The 24,171-nt window shown below is 35.6% G+C and overlaps 1 protein-coding gene across 1 annotated transcript in view; it reads right to left on the bottom strand.

The window, feature by feature from the left end:
- LOC306882661 (cadherin-23-like) overlaps nt 1-24,171 on the bottom strand; it is a 258,486-nt gene that overhangs the window by 193,015 nt on the left and 41,300 nt on the right. Inside the window, exons 3-5 of the mRNA XM_079437468.1 lie at nt 5,105-5,247; nt 4,944-4,991; nt 3,266-3,358 (exon numbers count right to left, since the gene is read on the bottom strand). Coding sequence (XP_079293594.1) covers nt 3,266-3,358; nt 4,944-4,991; nt 5,105-5,247 — 284 coding nt within the window. The remainder of the gene's footprint in view (nt 1-3,265; nt 3,359-4,943; nt 4,992-5,104; nt 5,248-24,171) is intronic.

The raw sequence follows: 24,171 nt of genomic DNA, 5'->3' as shown, positions 1-24,171 counted from the left end.
TTGTGTAATATTCATGTCAAAACTTTGCCCAGAGCCGCTACCTGTGCTCATAAATTTACCCAACCAATTCTGTATTATTATCGTGGCCACGAAATAATCAGAATTGTTAACATATACGAAATAATCAGAATTGCTAGGAGATACTGATTTTAATGCTCGCTGGACGAGTCGTTAATGAGGTATTGTTGATAAAGTATAAATTAGACGTTTTTGATTAATATCAATTAATTAAGTCAATATCGAATCCTTACGATTCGATTCCCTAAAAGCTGAAATAATAGCTTGAATTAAAATAATAAGGCTTAAATGCATTACAATATATATATATATATATATACACACACATATACAGGTGCATCTCAATAAATTAGAATGTCGTGTAAAAACATTTCTTGTAAGTTATTTCAAAAAGTGAAACTTTCATATATTTTAGATTCATTGCATGTAAAGTAAAACATTTCAAAAGTTTTTTTGTTTTAATTTTGATAATTAGAGCTTACAGCTCATGAAAGTCAAAAATCAGTATCTCAAAATATAATATTTACATTTAAGTTTCAATTAATGACCATCCATACAGTATAAATTCCGTGTATCTCTTGTTCTTTGAAACCACAATAATGGAGAAGACTGCTGACTTGGCAATGATCCAGAAGACATTCACTGACACCCTCCACAAAGAGGGTAAGTCACAGAGGGTCATTACTGAAAGGTGTGGCTGTTCACAGAGTGCTGTATCAAAGCATATTTCACGAGTTCACACTTACATATATTTAGCACGAGCAAGGTAATGCGTATTTGGCGAGTATAGTAATGCGTAGTTGGCGTGCTGTCCTGGGGAAGGGCTCCAGGCTCAGGAATGGCCCGAACCCAGAGTACCCCCACATAGTGTGGTGAGAACTCTGGTGATATCTCTTGAGTGGAGAAGGGGTGGTGGAGGGTTGCTGATTATCCGTCAAATGAATAGAGGTATGTCAGCTGTATTTATAGCCGAGCATTGATTAACTTGAGTGCGAACCTCCTGTGTTAATTAGGCTAAGTATCTGATGCGCTCCTCCCGAACTTTGTTAATAAAACATAATTAAATGCAAAGTTGACTGGAAGGAAGAATTTGGATAGGAAAAGGTGCACAAGCAACAGGGATGACTACAAGCTTGAGAATACTGTCAAGCAAAGCTGACTCAAACACTTGTGAGAGAGGTGTAATGGGCTTCCATACCACCTCAGCAGTGCCACAAACTGATCACCTCCATGCCACGCCGAATTGAGGCAGTAATTAAAGCAAAAGGAGCCCCTACCAAGTATTGAGTACATATACAGTAAATGAACATACTTTCCAGAAGGCCAACAATTAACTAAAAATATTTTTTTTATTGGTCTTATGAAGTATTCTAATTTGTTGAGATGAATTGTGAATTGTTGAGTGAATTGGTGGGTTTTTGTTAAATGTGAGCCTAAATCATCACAATTAAAAGAACCAAATACTTAATCTACTTCAGTCTGTGTGCATTGAATTTATTTAATACACGAGTTTCACAATTTGAGTTGAATTACTGAAATAAATGAACTTTTCCACGACATTCTAATTTATTGAGATGCACCTATATATATATATATATATATATATATATATATATATATATATATAATCCTTTTATGGTGCTTTTTTGTTCTAGTAGCAAAATGCAAGTGTTTATTGAACATACGTACAAATTTCACCAAGCTGGTCAAAAATATTTCCTGCTTATTATTCAGCTCAGAGAAAATGACTGACCTGTCTGACCCATCTCTTTTGGACATGGCTTAAAGTAATTTTCATGTATGTTTGTGTGTTTAAATCTGATCCAGAGATTACATTATTTAGATATTCTACTTCTCTGTTGGATCATAATTATAATAATAATGGTGTTTATTTATGCTGAATAAATTAAATTGCTACTTTTTCTGTAAGATACTAATGTAAATCACCATGTTGAATAATGTGAATTACAAACAAACTAAGTACATTTTCAAATATGTACAAATCACGTTGTACAGTGTGTATTTATACTGATTAAATAAAAAGCAATCTGTAAATATATAAATTAAAATCACCATTTAGCATAATGTGAATAACAAATAAATGAAATGCACAGCATAAATCAATAAGTGCACTGCATATATATATATATATATATATATATATATATATATATATATAAAATAAGATTCATATTCATTACTTGTGGGGAAATATAACCTGGACATGTTTCAAAACAAATGATACAAACTGCAATTTACAAGATGATTCAGTGATCTTAAAAGGTAAGAGACTCATCACTGAACAATCCAAATCTCTTTGAGTTTGCCACAGGACTGATGACGAGCGAGAAGTATGGGTAAGTGGCCAAACATGCGGGTCCTCCTCTGTCCTCCTAACTGCAGACATCTTAATCATTAAGCCTCAGTAAACAACATCAGCTAAATACAGCTCTCTCGCTCACTCTCACCCTACTTTTATTTACTCAGAATGACAGATTGAAAAGAGAAAAAAAAGAACTGTGGCTTTGAAGATTTGCTCTGAGAGGAGTGTGGGATGTATATAGACACGCAATATAAACATCAGCTGAGGTGTGTGTGTGTGTGTGTGTGTGTGTGTGTGTGCTGCAGAGAGAGAGAGAGAGAGAGATGTCTACTTTACTCTACCAAATTACCTCATGTCAGGGATTAGAAGGGGATGGACCAGACGGATGATGGGAAAAGGAAAAAGGGATAAATTGAAATTGGAAGAGTGCTGATAGACAGAGCAGAGCAGGAGAGTGAGAGAAGGGGGGGAGTCTGTTGATTTCAGTTGAGGGTGATGAATATGACAAAAACGAAAGAGATACATAGAAATAAAGAAAGTTAAAAAATATTTTCCGCATTTCAAACATATTTAGAATTCAAACTTTGAATAAGTCCTATCATAAGACATCATGAAATCATTCAAGTCATGGGTGTACAGTTGTTTCAAGAAAATAGTTAAATAAAATAAAAAATTTATTAAAACGACAAAATAAAATATTTATTGTGAAATATATCAAATGTTTTAAAATAAAAAATTATAAATGAAATAAATTTAAATAAAAAAACTTGAAAATTAAATAACTTATAAAAATAAAATAAAATGCCTCACCCAACATCAAACAGGATATTACAGTAAATGAGAAGATAAATCACATTATAGAAGCAAAATAGCATATGAATGCCACTGCAAGTTGATTTTGAGAAGTGAAATGTTATACATTACCTCTGGTATTTGAACAGCATAAGGCTGGTTGATAAATGATGGTGCATTGTCATTAACATCTCCGATCTGAATGTTCACTGTATTCTTGACGACCTAAAAACCAATTAAATAAAAAAAATGCATAAAATTAAATCAAATAACAAATAACATCCTACTAATTCTACAATGGATTTCATAGATCTAAAAAAGAAAATTTGAGTTAGTCTATAGTAATTAAAACTAGAAAAGTTAAAACTATAAAAGAAAAGTTCACCATGCCAATTTTTTATAATGGTTTTACATAAGAAATTACACAACCATTAAAAAGTTTGGACTCAGTAAAAGTCTCTTATGCTAACCAAGGCTGCATTTATTTGATAAAAAATATAGTAAAAACAGTAACATTGTGAAACATTATTACAATACAAAACAAAATTTGAAAATATTTTAAAAAGTAATTTATTCCTGTAATGCTAAGCTGTATTTAGCTATTACTCAATGGGACATGATTCATCATTCTAAAATGCTGATATGGTGCTCAAGGAACATTTCTTAAAGGGGTCATATGATGCTATTTTAAAGATCATTATTTTGTGTATTTGGTGTAACAGAATATGTTGACATACTTTAATGTTCAAAAAACACATTATTTTTCAAATACTGTACATTATTGTAGTTCCTATGCCCCGCCTCTCTCAAACGCATTATTTTCTACAAAGTCCCTCCTTCTGACAAGTGCAGTCTGCTCTGATTGGCCAACTGACCCAGTGCATTGTGATTGGCTGAACACCACAAGCACACGTCGGAAATGTAACGCCCCTTTCCATAATCGTGAGCTTCAGCTTTCAAAGTAAATATAAATACAGTTAATAATGGCTTTAGTTTTACCATCAGTTCAAGCCCGAGAGGGGAACAGACGCATCTACGTTCAGAAGGCCAAATAAAGTGCTTTTGCTTTCGCGTCGAAACACACAGCGTCTCCCTGTCATGGCTGCATCAACACTACTGCGGTTCCTGAAACCATGCCTTCTTTCTTGGCGTGAACATTTGGGTGGCATTGCGCAAATATTTCCACATCGTGACGTAGACATGTGGGGGCATGTTTGAATGAGCAGTTTTAGGGAGGCATGGCAGAGTCTACATTTTATAAAGAATATCTCTTTGGTTTTGAGACTTTAGTCTTTGCAACTTCAGGGATCTCATCTATGCACAATCAGCTTGTAACACTCCAAAGAGAAAAGAAAACTTGAAATCGTATCATATGACCCCTTTAATATTATCAGTGTTGGAAATGCTCCACTTAGCTTTGTGGAATATCTTTGATATTATTATTTCATTAGTTTTTTGAGGGAAAGTTCAAAAGAGCTGTATTTATTTGAAATTATTTTTTGTAATTATTATCAGTGTTGAAAACAGTTGTGCTGCTTGATATTTTTGTGGAACGGTTTTTTAATGAATATAAAGTTTAAATGAATAGCAGTTTTTTTTTATGGAAATCTTTCGTAACATTATAAATCTCTTTGCTGTCCACTTCTGAAAAATTCAATGCATCCTTGCTGAATATAAGTATTCATTTCTTTACAAAAAATCTGTACAGGCCTCAAACTTTTGAACGGTAGGCCTAATGGAAAGTTAAAAAACGCAGACCTTAGAGACAGATGGATGGGAAAAATGGATAGATCGATGATCTCTAACTCACCCCTTGACTGTCACTGACTGAGAACTCCACCTGCATCTCTGACTTGGTCTGAAGACACAAAACCACAAACAGACAAACAAACAGCAGCATTAAATCACTAGCGTCAGCTCCAGCTGGACAGTCATTTAATTCTTTCACCATTTGCTCATGGTTTTCCGCACCTCCCTGTCGAGTGGCTGTCTCAGCCACACAACCCCAGTCGTCTCCTGCACAGCGAAGTACCGCATGGCCTCTTCCCCGACCACACCGAAAATCAACGGCTCGCCGTCGGGGTCGGCCGCCTGCAGCTGGGTAATGGATGTACCTGAACACACACATAATGGACGATATTTCAGACAACATTACATCTTAAAGTGGTCATGCAAAAAGTAGAATTTTTCTTGATCTTTTGACACAAAATACTTTTTCCCCTTTAAAGTATAAGGTCTTTCGGAGCTAAAAAAGAAGAAAAAAAGCATTTATTGCAACTACGCTACTATGAAACAGCTCATCACAAACTTTTGCAACATTTCAGACAAAACTTTTGTCTTGTTTTCTAATATTTGCTAACTATGTAATATAAGATATAGTTGTACAACTGGATACAAACATTGCAGGTGGATATGACCTCATTAAGGGTAAATATGCTGGTAAATGTGAAACACATTTACACATATAAAGTAAACTAAACAGTCCAGCTCAGGTGTAAATATATCCAGCAGCGCAGGAGACCACAAAGGATTAAAAGGTGTCACATTAAAAAGTGAAGTGTATAATTTTTCTGATACTTTTAAAATGTCCCAGTTTAATATGCAGAAGCTATTTTGTGACTTGTGTTTTGTTTTGTTTTATAACTTCTGCCGGAACCAGTGAAGTGAGTTTGGGAACAATGGTTGACAAGAGTTTAAAAGCAAAAATTAAGGCTGGACTATACAGCGTTTAAAATCTGAATAGTTTTGGCATACACTAAACATCTCTGGATCACCAGAAAAAAATATATTTTTGTTATTATTCTTAATGATTTTAACCATACCTTCTGGTATTAAATAAATTATATTTATGTTAAATGTTTTATTTTTATTGCATTTATATTTATCATGAATTATACTTATAAACGTGCATTATCTGCAAGTAATTTGTTCAGAAGGCAAAAGAAGGCTAAATAATCACCCTACTTAGTAATCGAAAGAGTCATTAGCATTAGAAGCACACTATGTAGGCAGCTAAAACAAAGACTGTGTGTTAATGAGAGTGTGTACGTGTGTGTATATGTGACTGTATGTAAAGTAGAAGCCAATTTTAAGTCATTCCAAACACAAGAAAACCCACAGCAGGTGCATGATAAAGGAAAACAATATGCAATCTAAAATTGACCAAATAAAAAAATTAAACGTTTAATTTCATCTGGCTAAATGGCTAAAAAAAATTTAAACACTATGATTTTCTTTGAAATCTGTCGACTCTGACTGCCCAAAATCTGACCTTTCAGTAACTAGCATCAACTCCTAAGCTCATTACGAAACTTTTCAGAGAAAGTTTCTAATAAAAAGTCACCCTTAAGCCCGTTTCAGACTACACTATGTTTTTTGTCGGTTACAACTGTCAGATTATGTGATTTTGACTTCTAACATCTTGTTGTTTCATGAACAAGCAAGTGTCACAGATGTGACGAAACTCTTCAAGGATGACCGGAAAAAAATGAAACATGCTAAGCCTAGTTCAGACTACACGATTTTAGCCCAATTTTGGCACGATCTGCTTGATGTAGGTGTTGTGGGGATTTGTAAATGACAGTAGGCATCGCAGACGTGGTATCAGTTGTTGTTCACTGTGACAAACACCAGACGAGATGAAACAATCGAATCTTGCGTCCCGAAGCCCATTGTCGTTTATGAATCCCCACAACACCCTACCTTAAGCAGATCGTGCCAAAATTGGGCTAAAATCGTGTCGTCTGGACCGGACTTTTAAAACAACATAAATTTAATTGAGAAGATAAACTGCATAAGATATTCATACTTGTTTTCAGAAAATATTTTCCAATTTGGTAACGTAATTTAAGATATAGTTATACAAGTTGATACAAACATTGCAAGTGGAAATTACATCATTAATGGACATTGATAAATATGAGACATATATATGCATAAAAAATAAACTAAAAAGCCCAATTTGTGCAAATCAGGGCAAAATACAGTACTAGGCAAAAGATGTATAATATATATTTCAGGCTTTAAATTGCAAAATTAACATCTCACATTGGTTTTAATAGAAAAAAAAAAAAATCGTAAAAGATTGAAACAAGTGAGGGTGATTAAATAATGACAGAAAAGAACTGCTCCTTTAAGTAAGCCTTGCTCCAGATATTTTAATGTGATGCAAAGTTATGACCTTCAGACGCAGTTATTTTAATATTTCATTCTTTCTTTGTCTCATTAATCAAAATCTAAACAAAATAACCCCTTTAAATTAGGTTCTTCACCTCTTTATTCTCTCGTTCCTCCTCTCAAACAGTCTCAATATCCCAAAACGTGCTACAATACAGCCAAATTAACAAAGACATCCTCTAAGCTCATTATACATCACACAACATGGAGTCTGTGTGTGTCTGGTAACAGGTGTGTGTTTATGAAGACACCTGGCGAGGGGGTCCCTGACTCATTCCAGCTTTAGTTCTGCTGACGGCACCAGACGCCTAATGCTGCAAATCCTACATTAATGAGAAAGACCAACAAACAGATCAGGTCCAATCCCTTCCACAGCCATAAACACACACACAGACTCAGATTCAGACTCATGCATACAAAAGCACTCACATACATATGATGCTAGCAACACCAAGGCCTTGGGTTCAGTATGCTTTAAAAACCACTTTGGATAAAACCTCCTGTGCAAAAGCCAAATGCAGAAATGTATACATAAAATAAAGAAAATCCAATAGCAATCAGTTCACACATAAGATATATCAAATCAAGCTATACAAGTATCTCTTTCACATCCAGACACACCCAGCAACTACAAAGGTCAATAAGTTAAACCACATGCAAATACAACGTTTATTAATACACAATGCGGTGTGAAAGGGAGGTGAAAACACCTCTAATTAATGGGAGGATTTATGAACTGCGCTCTCTGTTTATAATGAGATTTATGCAAATTCTGATGCTTTCAGTGTGAGTTAGTTTGGTTGAAGACGATGCAAATTAAGCGTTTTACGTTACACTCATTAATAACAAAGACTTCCCCCTCTCTTTTCTCCTGTTTTTAGAGACGGAAGAATCCATCGTGTGTGGTCAGGAGAGGGAATGCTGGGTAACAAATGGCTGTTCTGGGTCAGTGATGTGTGTCTGTGCACAAAGGGATTGTGGGATGTGTTCAGAGGAAACTAAAATGTGTGTAAATGTCAATCTGCAAGACAAACTGTCTCTTGCTCTGTTTCAAAACCTAATGAGCTGCCTTGCCAAATAGTTTTAGGAGCATTTGGCATTGGCATACTGCTAAGCTAACAACATGATAATCTAATAAGCACAAAAACACATAACACAAAGAAATACAGTTTTGTTTTTAATTCTTCTGATAATATTTTTAACCATACTTTTTGGCATTACATGAATTACAATGGGATTGTGTTATATGTACCAAGACACTGTACGCACAAAATACATAATAGAACTAAATAGTTAAAAAAAAATAATTTTAAACTATTTTAATCATACTTTGTGGTTTTAAATGAATTATAGTAAATAAATTCAATTATATTAAATAAATATAATGATTATAAAAGGTTAAAAATATATTTTATAATATTTTATTTATAACAATTTTTAACTGTATTTTTAACAATTTTGTAAAAAGTATTAAAAATATTTATATTTTTGAACATTTCTCAATTCGTCATCCATGTTTAATGGATTTATTCACTTGCTGCAATGCATTAATGAATTGTGTTATCTGCAACCCTAAGCATAAAAATATAATCAGTTAAATATTTATTTATTTATTTATTTGTTTATTCTAAACAATTGTAACCATACTCTTTGGTATTAATGTTGCATATTTATAATGTGTTTTAAATGTTTTTATATAATTTATCGTATTTATATTTCATTTCAATTCAATTCAATTTTAATTATTTAAATGAAATTATATTTCTCACTTTATTCCTCCATCTTCGATGGATTATTTCAGTTGTCAAAATGCATTATGATATTGCATTATCTGCAAATTATGTGTTTAATTAAATTTCTCAGAAGGTAATATAATCACATTTCATAGCATTTGGAACAACTGTCCCAACAGAAGCACACACTATGTAGGCAGCTAACTAGATTTTGAAACAGAGCATGTGTGTTGGTACTGTATGTAACAAGTGTGTATGTGCGTTTATATGTAAGTATGTGTAAAACAGTGACACTCACATTTCTCTTTCTCTCTCGCTCAGGCTGATAGATGACGCTGTTTAGGCCACAGTGAGCCCAGTATTATGCTTATGACTGATACACTGCACATTAACACACCACACAGCCGAGAAGAGTAATGTGACAAGAGTAATGTGCCTGTGGGCTCATCTATCTCTCTTTCTCTCTCTCTGTTGTAGTCACAGGCCTGTCTCAGCAAGTGTGTAGTAGAATGTTTTATTTCAGAGAATGAAACTCATCTCGATGGCATAACACTGACTGGACAACACATACAGAAACTCCCAAACAAAACAACATTAAATCTGACTGCCACAGGTGATTAGAATGGCACACAAACAGAAACATGAACATTTGTGAACAGCCTAAAGGCATAGGTCACCCAAAAATGATCAGAAAAGTAGGAAATGTCAAAAGATGGAAAGCGTGTGAACGAGGAGACGGTATTATTCACGTAAAATAAATTCCAATAAATATTAACATGCTTTGCTCCGTTTTTCCATCTTTCTTTTGTATTTTAGTCTTACTTGTACTTTAGTTTGTTTTCTTGCCTGTGTGTGTCTCATGAGGCTTAAAACTGCTTTTTTTTTGTAACTGCTGTTCATTCAATCAGTAACGATGACACCGCAAATGTGCAAATAATAACGTTAATTTAGGAATGTACAGTGTGAATCGACTGTTAATGAATACCCAGGATTAACAGTTAACCCCAGGTATAGTATGAGCAGTGTGAAACATGATTGCAGATAACCCAGGATTCCGTTTATCCGGGGTTTAGGATGACCCAGGGTTAACAATTTCAAGTGTGAAAAGCCCTTTTGCAAACTTTAGTTTGGCCTTCAACGCCATCATCCCTATACACTCCTTCAGACCAAACTAATCCAGCTCTCTAACCCTAGCTCTATCTGTCAGTGGATCACCATTTTTCGGACAGATAGGCAGCAACTAGTGAGACTGGGGAAATTCATGTCAAACAGCCGCTCCACCAACACTGGTGCCCCTCAGGGCTGTGTTCTCTCCACACTGCTCTTCTCTCTGTACACCAACGACTGCACCTCTAAAGACCCCTCTATCAAGCTCCTGAAGTTTGCAGACGACACTCACCTCATCCAGGACGGTGACGAGTCTGCCTACAGACAGGAGGTTAAAGAGCTGGCTGTCTGGTGCAGTCTAAATAACCTGGAACTCAACACGCTAAAAACAGTGGAGATGATAGTGGACAGGAGAAACCCCCCTGCTCTCTCCCCACTCACCATCATAGACAGCACTGTGACTGCAGTGGAGACATTCAAGTTCCTGGGATCCATCATCTCGCAGGACCTGAATTGGGACACTCACATCAACTCCACTGGAAAAAAAGCCCAACAAAGGTTGCACTTCCTTCGCCAGCTCAGGAAGTTTAACCTGCCACAGGAGCTGCTGAAACAGTTCTACTCATACATCATTGAGTCTGTCCTGTGCACATCAATAACTGTCTGGTTTGGCTCAGCTACAAAATCAGGGATCAAAAGACTACAGAGAACGGTTCGAAATGCTGAACAGATTATCAGTTCCCCCCTGCCCACCCTTCAAGAACTGTATACATCCAGAGTGAGGAAAAGGGCTCAGAAAATCACTCTAGATCCCTCACATCCAAGTCATCCCCTTTTTGAACTTTTGCCATCTGGCGGCGCTACAGAGCCACAATTACCAGGACAGCCAGGCACAAGAAGTTTCTTCCCCCAGGCAATCCAATTTATGAACAGTTAAATTTATATATATAATGCTCAGTGTTGGGTGTAACGCGTTACTAAGTAACGCATTACTGTAATTAAATTACTTATCCACTGAAAAAGTAAAGTAAGGGATTACTGTTCATTTTTAGGTAATTTAATTACAGTTACTTATAAAGTACTTGCGTTACATACAGTAAATAATTTCAACAGTTCTAAAAGCAATATTGAATTTGAAATCTAAATTTACCGTCTAAAGATATTGAATGCAGCGGCTTTAACCCTCCGCGTGCGGGTGTGTTCACTTTCAGATTTTCCTGATTCACAGAGAAACCTTAAATACTCAAATCAGGGCCGGCACCAAGAGGGGGCATTCGCGGGCAGAGTTACGGTGCCCCCCACTTTCCATCCTCTCCCCTTCTTGCTGAACGTGATCGTTTCGAAAGCGAAAGTGAAACCGGTAAAACAGCGCACATAAGAAAGCGATTGCACGCTTTAGCGAGCGTCAGAAACTGCACGCAATCACAGATTGCACGCTTCCCATCCCACCCCGACCCCACCACCACCACCACCACCCACCACACACAAAACGTGATTTGTGCCCCCCCCCAGAAATTCAAATGCCCCTCTGATGGAGGTGCCCTGGCGCCGGCTCTGACTCAGATACATATAAGACTAAAATCAATAGAATCTAAAAATCTTGAAGTGTCTACTTGACACTTGAACGAATTCAAATTAAAAACTAATGTTTCTGATTATGCAATCCGTATGAAACTAAAGCAAGGTACAGTCTTTCCCGTGTCTGAGCTCATTATATGCAGTCACCTGCGCGCATATGCCCTGACCTAGAAACATTTTTTTTTTTTAAATATTAAGAAAAAAAAAAAAATCATCTAATATTCAGCATTTTTGAAAGAAGACCTGCTATGAGAAATTTACCTCATAAGAACAGCGCGATCTGACATTATTCAGCAGAGAAGATCATTTCTGTAATTTATTCTTTCCTACATTAGTTAACGTGTTATTTTGACATAAACCTGTACAGATTTTACTAGTTGGGCTTTTCCTGAACATCTTGCCAAACTGAAATGTATTGTTTAACTTTTAAGCCTTTTTGTTATTCAGATATTTTGCAGAGTATTTCTATTTGTTAACCAAAGGTGGTTACATTTTTTTCATAAAAATGTTTAAGTATTACAGTTGTTTTAAAGATAAAAGGCTAAACTATTCTATGTTTGACTCGAATTGAAAGAATATAGAGTTTAATTTCTATTAAGGTTTATAGGGATTTTAAGATGTAGCCTAATTAGCGATTTGAATAATTAAGTTACTTATTGAGTAACTAAGTTACTTTTCAGATAGAGTAATTAGTAAAGTAATTTAAATACAATATTGATGAAGTAATTAGTAACTGTAATTAATTACTTTTTGAAAGTAACTTACCCAACACTGATAATGCTATATATATATAAAGATTTCAGTAAATACAGTAATTTTGTGAAACATTATTACACTAAAAAAATGCTTTCTATTTTAATACATTTTAATATGTAATTTAGTCCTGTGATGCAAAGCGGAATTTTCAGCATCATTACTCCAGTATTCTCTTCAGTGTTAGATGATCCTTCAGAAATCATTCTAATATGCTGATTTGCTGCTCAATTATTATCGGTGCTCAATTATCAACATGGCTATTATTATTCTAATAGATGAAAAACGTTTTTGCAGCGTAAGAGAGATGGTAGTTCACTTTGTGTCATGATTATTGATTTATTACCCTCATAAAAATTCCACCCCCCTCCCATAACTGGACACCTGTTTGTACACCCCTAGCCCCCACCGTCTCTAAGCGGCCATTTTATTGACCTTATGGTGAACTTAAGAATTTATGACTGTGTGTGTGTGTGTGTGTGTGTGGGGGGCCAATGTTATGTGCTTTAAACTTTAAATGATGAATTTGTGTTAAATGGGTAAAGGGATATTTTATTAAAGTGTTTTCACATACACATCAAGAAAAAAAAAACATCAAACATGTACGTAAAACGTACAAAGACTGTTTATTTCCCTACAAGTGTAGACTTAAAACAGGAAAAACGTAGAAAATAAAACCAAAAAAGCATTAGATACTATCTTAAAACTAGTTGTTTGACAAAGTTAAATAGAAGAAGTGAGCGCGTTCGTTTAAACCTATTTTGCGGTTTTAAAAAGTTGTGAGTTTATAACAGGTACAAAGTTAGATAATATAGATTCGTTTTTATCTTACGATGGTACGCGTGTTTTTCCCTTACAAGTGGACACTAGTCTTGTTAAAACAGTTTTAGGAAAAACTAAAACAAATAAAAAAGCATTAGATACGCTATTTCCTATCATTAGAATTTAAAACTAGATCGTTTGACAAAGTTAAATAAATAGAAGAGTTGCGAGCACGTTCGTTTATCTATAACAAAAAAGAATCGGATGCGTTAGTTAAAACAATAAGATATTTATCAAAAAACTATGTCTTGCTTTAAAAAAAATAGTTTGACTTTATAACAGACATAAAGTTAAATAATATAGAGACGAGTTCTCTTACCGTGAAGTGAAATAAAAAATATCAGACCGTTAAAACACCAGCATAAGATAGCTGTAAAAATCTTCTCGCATTACAATTGAAAACCTAGCATTTGTCCCAACTTAGAAAAGTTAAACAAATGTCTATCTTACGCAGCGTCCGTTTACACAACCTCACGCTTCTGTGTCAAAACTGAGAATGAGCTGCGGGCCGCTGTCAGGACACACCCACAGCACCGCCCTCTAACGCTGTAAGGAGAGTCTGAAGATTTGCATGTTAAAGAAATTAAAGTAATGTTTTAACATTAGAACAAAGTTATTTTATAAATATTTTACATTTCTCAATTAATGAAACCGTTCACCATTCATCATAAAACTTTTCACTTTAAAAGGTTACATAACCTTCTTGTAAACAAACGCCCCACAGGGGAAAAATGTTGTTTGTTTGTCTTATTTTATTTTAGTTATTCACACTTAACACCTTTTATTTATTTACTCTTTGATATTGTCAATCTTAAAACTTCTAGTGTGCTGCGTCGGTTAAAATACACGTGCGGGAAGAAACTGAAATGATAGCAAATGTTTTGGATTTTCAGTCATAATTAGAGGGGTGGTAAACTTTTTTTTTTTTTTTCTACAACATCTTACGAATGTAAATGTATGTCTCACGCAGAGCGACCGAATGAGAAAGTGTGCTGCGCGTCTGGTCGCACGGGCACTGAAACGGTGTTATCTGATCAACGTTGTAAAATAGCTAAAGTTTCTGGGGATTCAACTCATTTGCAATCTAATGAGTTTTTGAGGGGATCTGGCGTCGTAAACTTTGTTAGAACGCGGTCCATTGATTAAAACAGACGGTGTTTCTAACATGTTCAGCGATCAAAGCATCTCTATGGCATCTATTTTACGATGTGCACCTATGCGCGTGTGTCTGTGCGTCTCTGTCGAAGGTTTAGACAAAACTTCCCAACCCGGTCAAAGGAAGTGTAGTTGAGAATTGAGTATTTATAATGTATTTATAATCTATTCGAATGGTGGGGTTTAAATTAACGTTCAGGAAGTGATGAGATAGAAAAAGAAGGCGATAACCACAAACTTAAATAAATACAGGTCCCCAAAGATGACGATTTTAATAAGACGGTCTATAGGAAAACATTCTTTAATTTACTTCATTTACCTATTATTTCTTTGTTTCACTCATATATTTTTCAACCGTCAACACAAACACACACACACACACACACACACACACACACAAACATTCAACATATCTACACGTAAACATCCACATAAACAACCATACAGTTAAATATTTAAACTTATGATGTCTCATACAAACCTTTTTTAAAGAACGTTTAGAATCACACTGGGTATCTTTACAAGGTGATGAAAAGCAGCATGATTAAACAATGATACAACTTTTGTTTTAACAAATAAGTTTAACCTAAACTTATAACAAACCTAAAATCATGATCCTTTAGACCAGAGCAAGGATTAGAAGCAGTCAAACGATCCTCTGAGTAAAGCAAGACTCTTACAGAGATTTTTCTTTAGGAATTGGACCTATATTAGACTGAAAATTACTTAAGGTTGTCTGCAACAAAAGTATAAGGTCCCACAAATGCTTCTCAGGATCTTTACAACAGATTAGACTTTCTTTCTCACCTTAAAAACGGTATTATTAACCGCAGAGTTTAAATATAGCATTTGTTCACAGTATAATGTTCTATTAAAATAAAAACAACTGGTCTATATAGGTTTATTTGACTAAGATTTGATCAAATAACTGATATAAGAAACATGCAAATATTTGATAAGTCCATCTTATCACACCACAACCTGACGTGTCTGATGGTTTATGATAAGATCTTACTGATACAGATGTGTTAAGTGTCTGTAAAATAGTTTAAAAAGTCATCTTTTTAGCTTCCACGTAGGATTTGTGTCCACGCTCGAGTGGTTTTTGTGTAACAGAATCCTGAGACAAATGAAAACAGAATGTGTGAAAGGCTTTACTCTTTAAGATATTTGTAATGACAGACTAAAAGCTTTATAAAACAATCGTGCGTATGCATTTCTCTCGTACATGTATACAGTAACCGATGAATACACAAAACACCATTAATACATAACCTTCCTGACTCCATTGTCAGGAAGGCCCAGCAGAGGCTGTACTTTCTTCGCCAGCTGAGGAAGTTCAACCTGCCACAGGACTTACAGAAACAGTTCTACTCTGCCATCATTGAATCCATCCTCTGCACCTCAATAACTGTCTGGTTCAGTTCATACCAAATCTGACCTCAGAAGACTACGGAGGGTAGTCCGCACTGCTGAGCGAATCATTGGTACAACCCTCCCCACTCTCCAAGAGCTGTACTTATCCAGAGTGAGCAAAAAGGCTGCTAAAATCACTCTGGACCCCTCACATCCAGCACACTCCCTCTTTGAACTTTTACCATCTGGTCGACGCTACAGAGCTCTGAGCACCAGAACGACCAGACACAGGAACAGTTTCTTCCCTCAGTCAATACATCTCATGAACACTCAATAAATAAACGTAGAACACACAACTAATACATTAGCCATTCACCAAACTCACTTATTTTATTTTCTCATTTCTAATTGCACATACTTGACCTGTACATACATAGTCGCCTATATTATATATTATATATTGTGTTATTTATTTATTTTTTTTGCTGCTTTGTACACTGGTTATTGGCTATTTCCTGTTATTTTGTTTCATTACCTGTGTCCTGTCCTGTTACTGTCCTTCTGTTGCACTGTGGAGCTTCTGTCACTACAACAAATTCCTTGTATGTGTAAACATACTTGCCCAATAAAACTCATTCTGATTCTGATAAATTCAGTGTGATTCTATCATATCAATCAATAATAAAATATTTAATTTATATACCATATCTGACTTTCTCTTCAAAACACAATAAACTTTCTTACGACTTTTTAAAATGTGTTGAACAACCGGTTTTGGGGGAAAACCGTATAGTGTTGTGTTTCTAATTTAGGATGGTTGTAGTTAATCACGTCTTTATCTAAAACATTTTTTATTCAAACTCTCTTACGCACACACACACACACACACACACACAGAGCTTTCCCGGACAGCTGCAAATTGGCAACAAATTATTTTCTTTGTTTTATCATTCAGCTGTAGCTAAAACCCTATAACGGAGTTATACTATAGATGCTGAAAGTGCTCATTAACCTGTTTAACTCTAAAAATGTTAACAATGTCGCTCACGAGTAGTTTAACAAACAAGGGTACGCTCATAAAACAAGTCTGGAAGCGATTTGAAGTATTCTAACAACAAGTACAACCGCTTCAGAAAATAGCACCGCAGTAGGCTAAACTCTGGATGTGATATCGACCGACTTATCAGATGTTCAACATATTATTACAAGGTCTTGCTTATAGTTTATGATGAAGCTAGAAAAATATAAGAACACAACCAAATCCTAACGCTATTTCACGAAATAACGCAACAACGGGTGCTCCGTTTCAACATATACACGTCAAATCTGTTTTACCCTAAGTATATCCTATTCTTCTTATATATATCTATCTATATATATATATATATAGATATATATATATTTGTTTACGCTAAATAGCTACGTTTTAACAATTCTTTTTGTTTTTACAAAGATGTTATATTGAACGCGTGTAACTAATACCTCCTTCAAACGTTGCGGCCTTTCAGGTCAGCGAACCACAATACCCAGCATACACCTCAGACTACAAACGTGGCCGTCGGGGATCCATATGCCAAAATGCTCGTGCGTGACAGCGCTCTAAACCATAGGACTTCTGATTATACGGGTGCACAGATATAAAAAGACACGCATTTCCACACTTTTTGTGAAGTACACGCACCTTTCCGTGTTGTGATGATGTAAACCCTTTTTGTGGTCTCTGTTAGCGACGTGAAGTCCAATTCATTTCTGCGAAACGATTCTTTCCCACAGTTCGGTTCAGTGATTCGGTTCAAATAACCAATTCTTTGTCTCATTAAGTCGTCTCGCTGTAATCAAAATGGGTGTGAAAGGTGGGATAACATATTAACGTGATGTTTTGGTACGTGTCTTACACAACTGTGCGTTACTTAACGTTTTTATTAAGTTTTAATATAAAAGGTAATAGTCTGTTAACAATTTTGATGCTTTTATTATGAAATCGTACAAAGAACCACTAAAGTACGCACTGTTTGTTAACACGGAATACTCAAAATAATAACCTACTACGAGGTTTATTTACAGCATGCCGAATGTAATACAGTTAAACAGAAACATTACAACATTTCAAACTTGTTAAACAACAGCTTCAATACATTCCTCTTATGAAAACGATTAAAATCGAATGCTGTCAAACAGAATGTTGTCTGCAAGTTCCCGACGTGTAAATTACCAACAAGTTCTCAATATTCTCAATATGAAAATATGTTCAAAACGCATAAACATCCATCACGCATATAGTTTGTGCGTCGATTTAACACGTTCTGTACATACGATCAAAAACACGACCGACAGACAGACAAACCCTCAACGATAGCTGAGATGGATCAGGAGGGAGGACAAAATTATTATTATTCGTCACAATAACATACCGGGTCCGAGAAATTTGATACCCTTACTACAGATTTTGCGACATTCTTTATTCTAGTTGTTATTTTCCTCTTATTCAATCATAAACCTGCAAGAGTTAAATTAATTGATAACATTTGAACAAATTCTCTAAGTGAAAAAATGAAATCCTGTGTTTTACGTTCAGATTTGTCTGATCGTTTTGCGATATTGCATCATTCTGTAATTCGGGTTAACGGGGTTAAATTCTCAAAAGAAATACAACAACGATTAAATGACAGTCCTTCTACATGACACCGCTTAAGACTAAACAACACTAAAGGACATCTTTCTGGTCTGTCTACGATGTGTACGTTCACAAGACAAACCTCCACTTCAAATTATTTCCCTTGAGGCGTTTGTCCACTGAATCTTTTTCAACACAACGACATTAAACATTAAAGAGTGTTATCGGTCACTATCGCCATCTTCTGTGAGTCAAATAAAGCAACATCTCTGGCGTACCTAAGCATCTACAATGCGTGCATGCGGTAAACATCTTTGTTTCTCCACTTCTGTCATTTTTGTTAGATGTAATGCAAACAATATTTTGAGAACTATGATGTTCCACGCTTTGTAAAGGTTATAGAAAGAATTCAAACATAATTTTTACATAGGAATTATCTTTGCGCAAAGCCGATCGACTAAAAATCATTGAATTACAAAATGCAAAACTGTATACACCATTTAAGAAAAATTGCTCTAATGCCTACAGAATACAGAAATCCGCCTCTTGATCTATTGCGACTGGCATTTTACTAAGTCAGACGATCGGCATTACGGATGACGCGGCTCACATTTTGTTTGCTGGACTACATATGCCATTACGCTGTACTGTAGGTGAGACCCTCCCTCTGAGAACCATCAGCATTCGGTGTTTATAGAAATAAATGAAAATTAAGAAAAATGTATTGTGAGTGTTTGACTAAGTCGGTATTTCTTTTTTAGGACAATTATACATCTATTTGATGTGAGACTTCATTAAGGCGTACTGTTTTACACTTACAGCTGCAACGTATCTCACCATCGTACTCAAAGTTACACATTCAGTAAAGTCTGAAGTTGTACGCGATCTTGAAAAGGCTACAGACACAAAATATTAAGGATTTTTTATGCTTCCTATGTAACTCAAGAGTCCGAGTCACTAAGAAAATTATCATATGAATACAGAAAACCCACTCATGATCATCTGGGTTTATTTTTGTAAATGTTGTTTTAAATTACTTTTTTCTTATAACAAACAACTAATACTGAAATCCTCTCTTCTAAATATATTGATACCACTCTATACTTTTTCATTGTTTTTTAGATGAAGACTATTCTCTGAATTCGGTCAATCATGTCGCGACTGCTTGCCGGAAAACATGAACAAATGCATTATAAGATAATAAAAGAATAATCCTTGTACAAGAGTTTGTTTAAACCGAGATTGTGATGTACTGCAGATCTTTTTCTGCTCTGTCTACAAAGCGGCCATCAGACACAAGCATCTTACCGTTTCTCCGTTACATGTACATCTATGTCATTTAGAACACAAAGTTGCACATTACAAATTGAAGATGGTGTGGAAACACTATTTTCTTTGTACGCGTCTCTAAACAGGTCTTTAATAAATAAATCACAGACGTCATGTAGTTGAATTCATTGAAAGGTGCGCATTTTTGGCCGTTTTAGACGGTCTGCTCCAGCACACAGACGCGTTTTAGGTATTCATCTGACCAAAAGGTTTGATCCTGGGGAAACACGCACAACAGCGGCTGTGTTTTGTCACGATTGTCTTCATAATTGATCCGCTTTTATTAAAACAATGCAGTGCGAAGTTACTGTATTCAACAGCACGGTCCCTTGAAATATTTTAGTATATTTTTTCCCCCCTTCTAAATATCTTAACATGTATTTAGCTTAAATATTGTTTGTTAAGCGTTTACAAAGTTGTCATGCCTGTCGTTGAATTTTATAACATATATTTCACCAAACCTAAAGGACAGAAAATTAGGTTTAGCATAAGTCCGCGTTTCAGCTAAAACGCAAGAGAACTGAGATTTCTTCACTGAGATAATCTACAGAATGTGAAACAAACTCATTAGAGTTACATTAGAGTTTTGGATTCTAGCGCATGTCGAATATTGTTTGTTACTGTTTCACAGGTATAACACCTCATTATTTGAAGACTCATAGGCTGCTGTATAAAGCACAAAGTTTTCCACTGTAGTAGGGCGACTCTGAAACCAGACCAAAAATAAATAAATTAGCTTGAGACTTAGTCGTAGCAGTATGACAATTGTTGTTTTTATCTTTCTATGATTTGTTTGTGTTGTTCCGAACCACGGTTTCATTTTACCTATTGTATCGTCATGTGTGATTGTAAAAGTTTTGTCTGTGAGTGTCTTGTTTTTTTTTACAAACAGTACTGCTGTAATGTTAGCGAACTCTTTGCGTTCGTCAATATTTATGCAAATTTGCTTGATGAAATAAATATACCCTCTTCATTCACAATATTGTATCAGGTATAAGATACAAGATCCTTTCTTATTACATTGATAACAAACAAACAAAAAACTTAGTATCTGTACCGCTTAAATAGTTACCTTTAAACGTTTTAAATAATGACATTTTTATGAAGTCAGAGAACAGAACAAGGAGTTGTGACAACCTTTTATTTCAACAATATATCGTTGAGTATACAATCATACATTGAAGTAGTGACGAAAATGATCACATTTACAAACAAGCGGTAGTAACGACATTATACCGGTGGTCTAGCCAGAAAAGAAAATCTCTGCAGACAAACATGTTTTGCTCAAATATAAAATCAACCAGCGATTCAACAATTTCACACGTTATAGAATCACAATTTTTTGCAGCCAACGACGTGCATAAATCTGTTATACACGTACACAGACAGAGAACCTCGTTAATGTCCATTTCATCCTCACATTCGGACGTTACATCCAGAATTTTTCTGGTTATTAAAAAGGCAGACTCTTTGCCGGTGAGAAACATGCTACTCAAATCAGGCCATGGGTTATTTTTCAGGCTTCTTACAATATCCATTTCGTTCTTGAGATTTTTTACACGCTCTGTATCCCCCGCACAATCGTGATTCGGATCGCAAGCATGCTCGATGACCGTTTGCATCAGTTTGATCATCTGTCCTCGGTAATGCGGTTTAACAGCGGGGTCTATGACGTCTTTTACAAGACACGTTTTTCCAGTACCGTAGTCGCACTCCAGTCGTACATCCGCAACATCTCCAGAACTCCGGTCACGATCCATTAGCTTTTGCGCAGCGTCAGACGATTTTTCAGAATTCGATTCTTTCCAAGAGATACGTTTTGTCCCCTAACCGATATAGAACATTGTCCCCGTTTCCTAAAATCTTGATTGACCGTTTTAATCCGCGATGGTCCTGTGGAATTTCGTTTTCAGTTTCCGGTTTATGGTTCAGATCCGCCGAAGCGTTATCAGTAGAAACATTGCGGGGGGCGTCAGGCTCAGACGAATTGGATTCTTGAAGCTGATTCTGTCGATCCATGTATATAACGTTTTGATTGACCTAGCTCCGCCGTCTGCACTTTCAAACCTGGTAGCAACGCCGTAACTGAGTTTGTCAGACCAGTCATCGTCGGTTTTAGATTTCGGAACCGCCCTCAACCTGTTGGCTGGTGTACAGGGTGGGGGGGGTTGTCGCCAGGAATTCCTAAACATCGGTCACGGCTAAGATAAGTTTTTTGTTTGTTTGTTATCAATGTAATAAGAAAGGATCTTGTATCTTATACCTGATACAATATTGTGAATGAAGAGGGTATATTTATTTCATCAAGCAAATTTGCATAAATATTGACGAACGCAAAGAGTTCGCTAACATTACAGCAGTACTGTTTGTAAAAAAAAACAAGACACTCACAGACAAAACTTTTACAATCACACATGACGATACAATAGGTAAAATGAAACCGTGGTTCGGAACAACACAAACAAATCATAGAAAGATAAAAACAACAATTGTCATACTGCTACGACTAAGTCTCAAGCTAATTTATTTATTTTTGGTCTGGTTTCAGAGTCGCCCTACTACAGTGGAAAACTTTGTGCTTTATACAGCAGCCTATGAGTCTTCAAATAATGAGGTGTTATACCTGTGAAACAGTAACAAACAATATTCGACATGCGCTAGAATCCAAAACTCTAATGTAACTCTAATGAGTTTGTTTCACATTCTGTAGATTATCTCAGTGAAGAAATCTCAGTTCTCTTGCGTTTTAGCTGAAACGCGGACTTATGCTAAACCTAATTTTCTGTCCTTTAGGTTTGGTGAAATATATGTTATAAAATTCAACGACAGGCATGACAACTTTGTAAACGCTTAACAAACAATATTTAAGCTAAATACATGTTAAGATATTTAGAAGGGGGGAAAAAATATACTAAAATATTTCAAGGGACCGTGCTGTTGAATACAGTAACTTCGCACTGCATTGTTTTAATAAAAGCGGATCAATTATGAAGACAATCGTGACAAAACACAGCCGCTGTTGTGCGTGTTTCCCCAGGATCAAACCTTTTGGTCAGATGAATACCTAAAACGCGTCTGTGTGCTGGAGCAGACCGTCTAAAACGGCCAAAAATGCGCACCTTTCAATGAATTCAACTACATGACGTCTGTGATTTATTTATTAAAGACCTGTTTAGAGACGCGTACAAAGAAAATAGTGTTTCCACACCATCTTCAATTTGTAATGTGCAACTTTGTGTTCTAAATGACATAGATGTACATGTAACGGAGAAACGGTAAGATCGGGGGATGCTTGTGTCTGATGGCGGCTTTGTAGACAGAGCAGAAAAAGATCTGCAGTACATCACAATCTCGGTTTAAACAAACTCTTGTACAAGGATTATTCTTTTATTATCTTATAATGCATTTGTTCATGTTTTCCGGCAAGCAGTCGCGACATGATTGACCGAATTCAGAGAATAGTCTTCATCTAAAAAACAATGAAAAAGTATAGAGTGGTATCAATATATTTAGAAGAGAGGATTTCAGTATTAGTTGTTTGTTATAAGAAAAAAGTAATTTAAAACAACATTTACAAAAATAAACCCAGATGATCATGAGTGGGTTTTCTGTATTCATATGATAATTTTCTTAGTGACTCGGACTCTTGAGTTACATAGGAAGCATAAAAAATCCTTAATATTTTGTGTCTGTAGCCTTTTCAAGATCGCGTACAACTTCAGACTTTACTGAATGTGTAACTTTGAGTACGATGGTGAGATACGTTGCAGCTGTAAGTGTAAAACAGTACGCCTTAATGAAGTCTCACATCAAATAGATGTATAATTGTCCTAAAAAAGAAATACCGACTTAGTCAAACACTCACAATACATTTTTCTTAATTTTCATTTATTTCTATAAACACCGAATGCTGATGGTTCTCAGAGGGAGGGTCTCACCTACAGTACAGCGTAATGGCATATGTAGTCCAGCAAACAAAATGTGAGCCGCGTCATCCGTAATGCCGATCGTCTGACTTAGTAAAATGCCAGTCGCAATAGATCAAGAGGCGGATTTCTGTATTCTGTAGGCATTAGAGCAATTTTTCTTAAATGGTGTATACAGTTTTGCATTTTGTAATTCAATGATTTTTAGTCGATCGGCTTTGCGCAAAGATAATTCCTATGTAAAAATTATGTTTGAATTCTTTCTATAACCTTTACAAAGCGTGGAACATCATAGTTCTCAAAATATTGTTTGCATTACATCTAACAAAAATGACAGAAGTGGAGAAACAAAGATGTTTACCGCATGCACGCATTGTAGATGCTTAGGTACGCCAGAGATGTTGCTTTATTTGACTCACAGAAGATGGCGATAGTGACCGATAACACTCTTTAATGTTTAATGTCGTTGTGTTGAAAAAGATTCAGTGG

The sequence above is a fragment of the Barbus barbus genome (assembly GCF_936440315.1).
Source record: "Barbus barbus genome assembly, chromosome: 16".
Lineage (NCBI taxonomy): Eukaryota > Metazoa > Chordata > Actinopteri > Cypriniformes > Cyprinidae > Barbus > Barbus barbus.
Note: the sequence above shows the minus strand (reverse complement) of the source record. Positions and strands in the feature narration are given on the sequence as shown.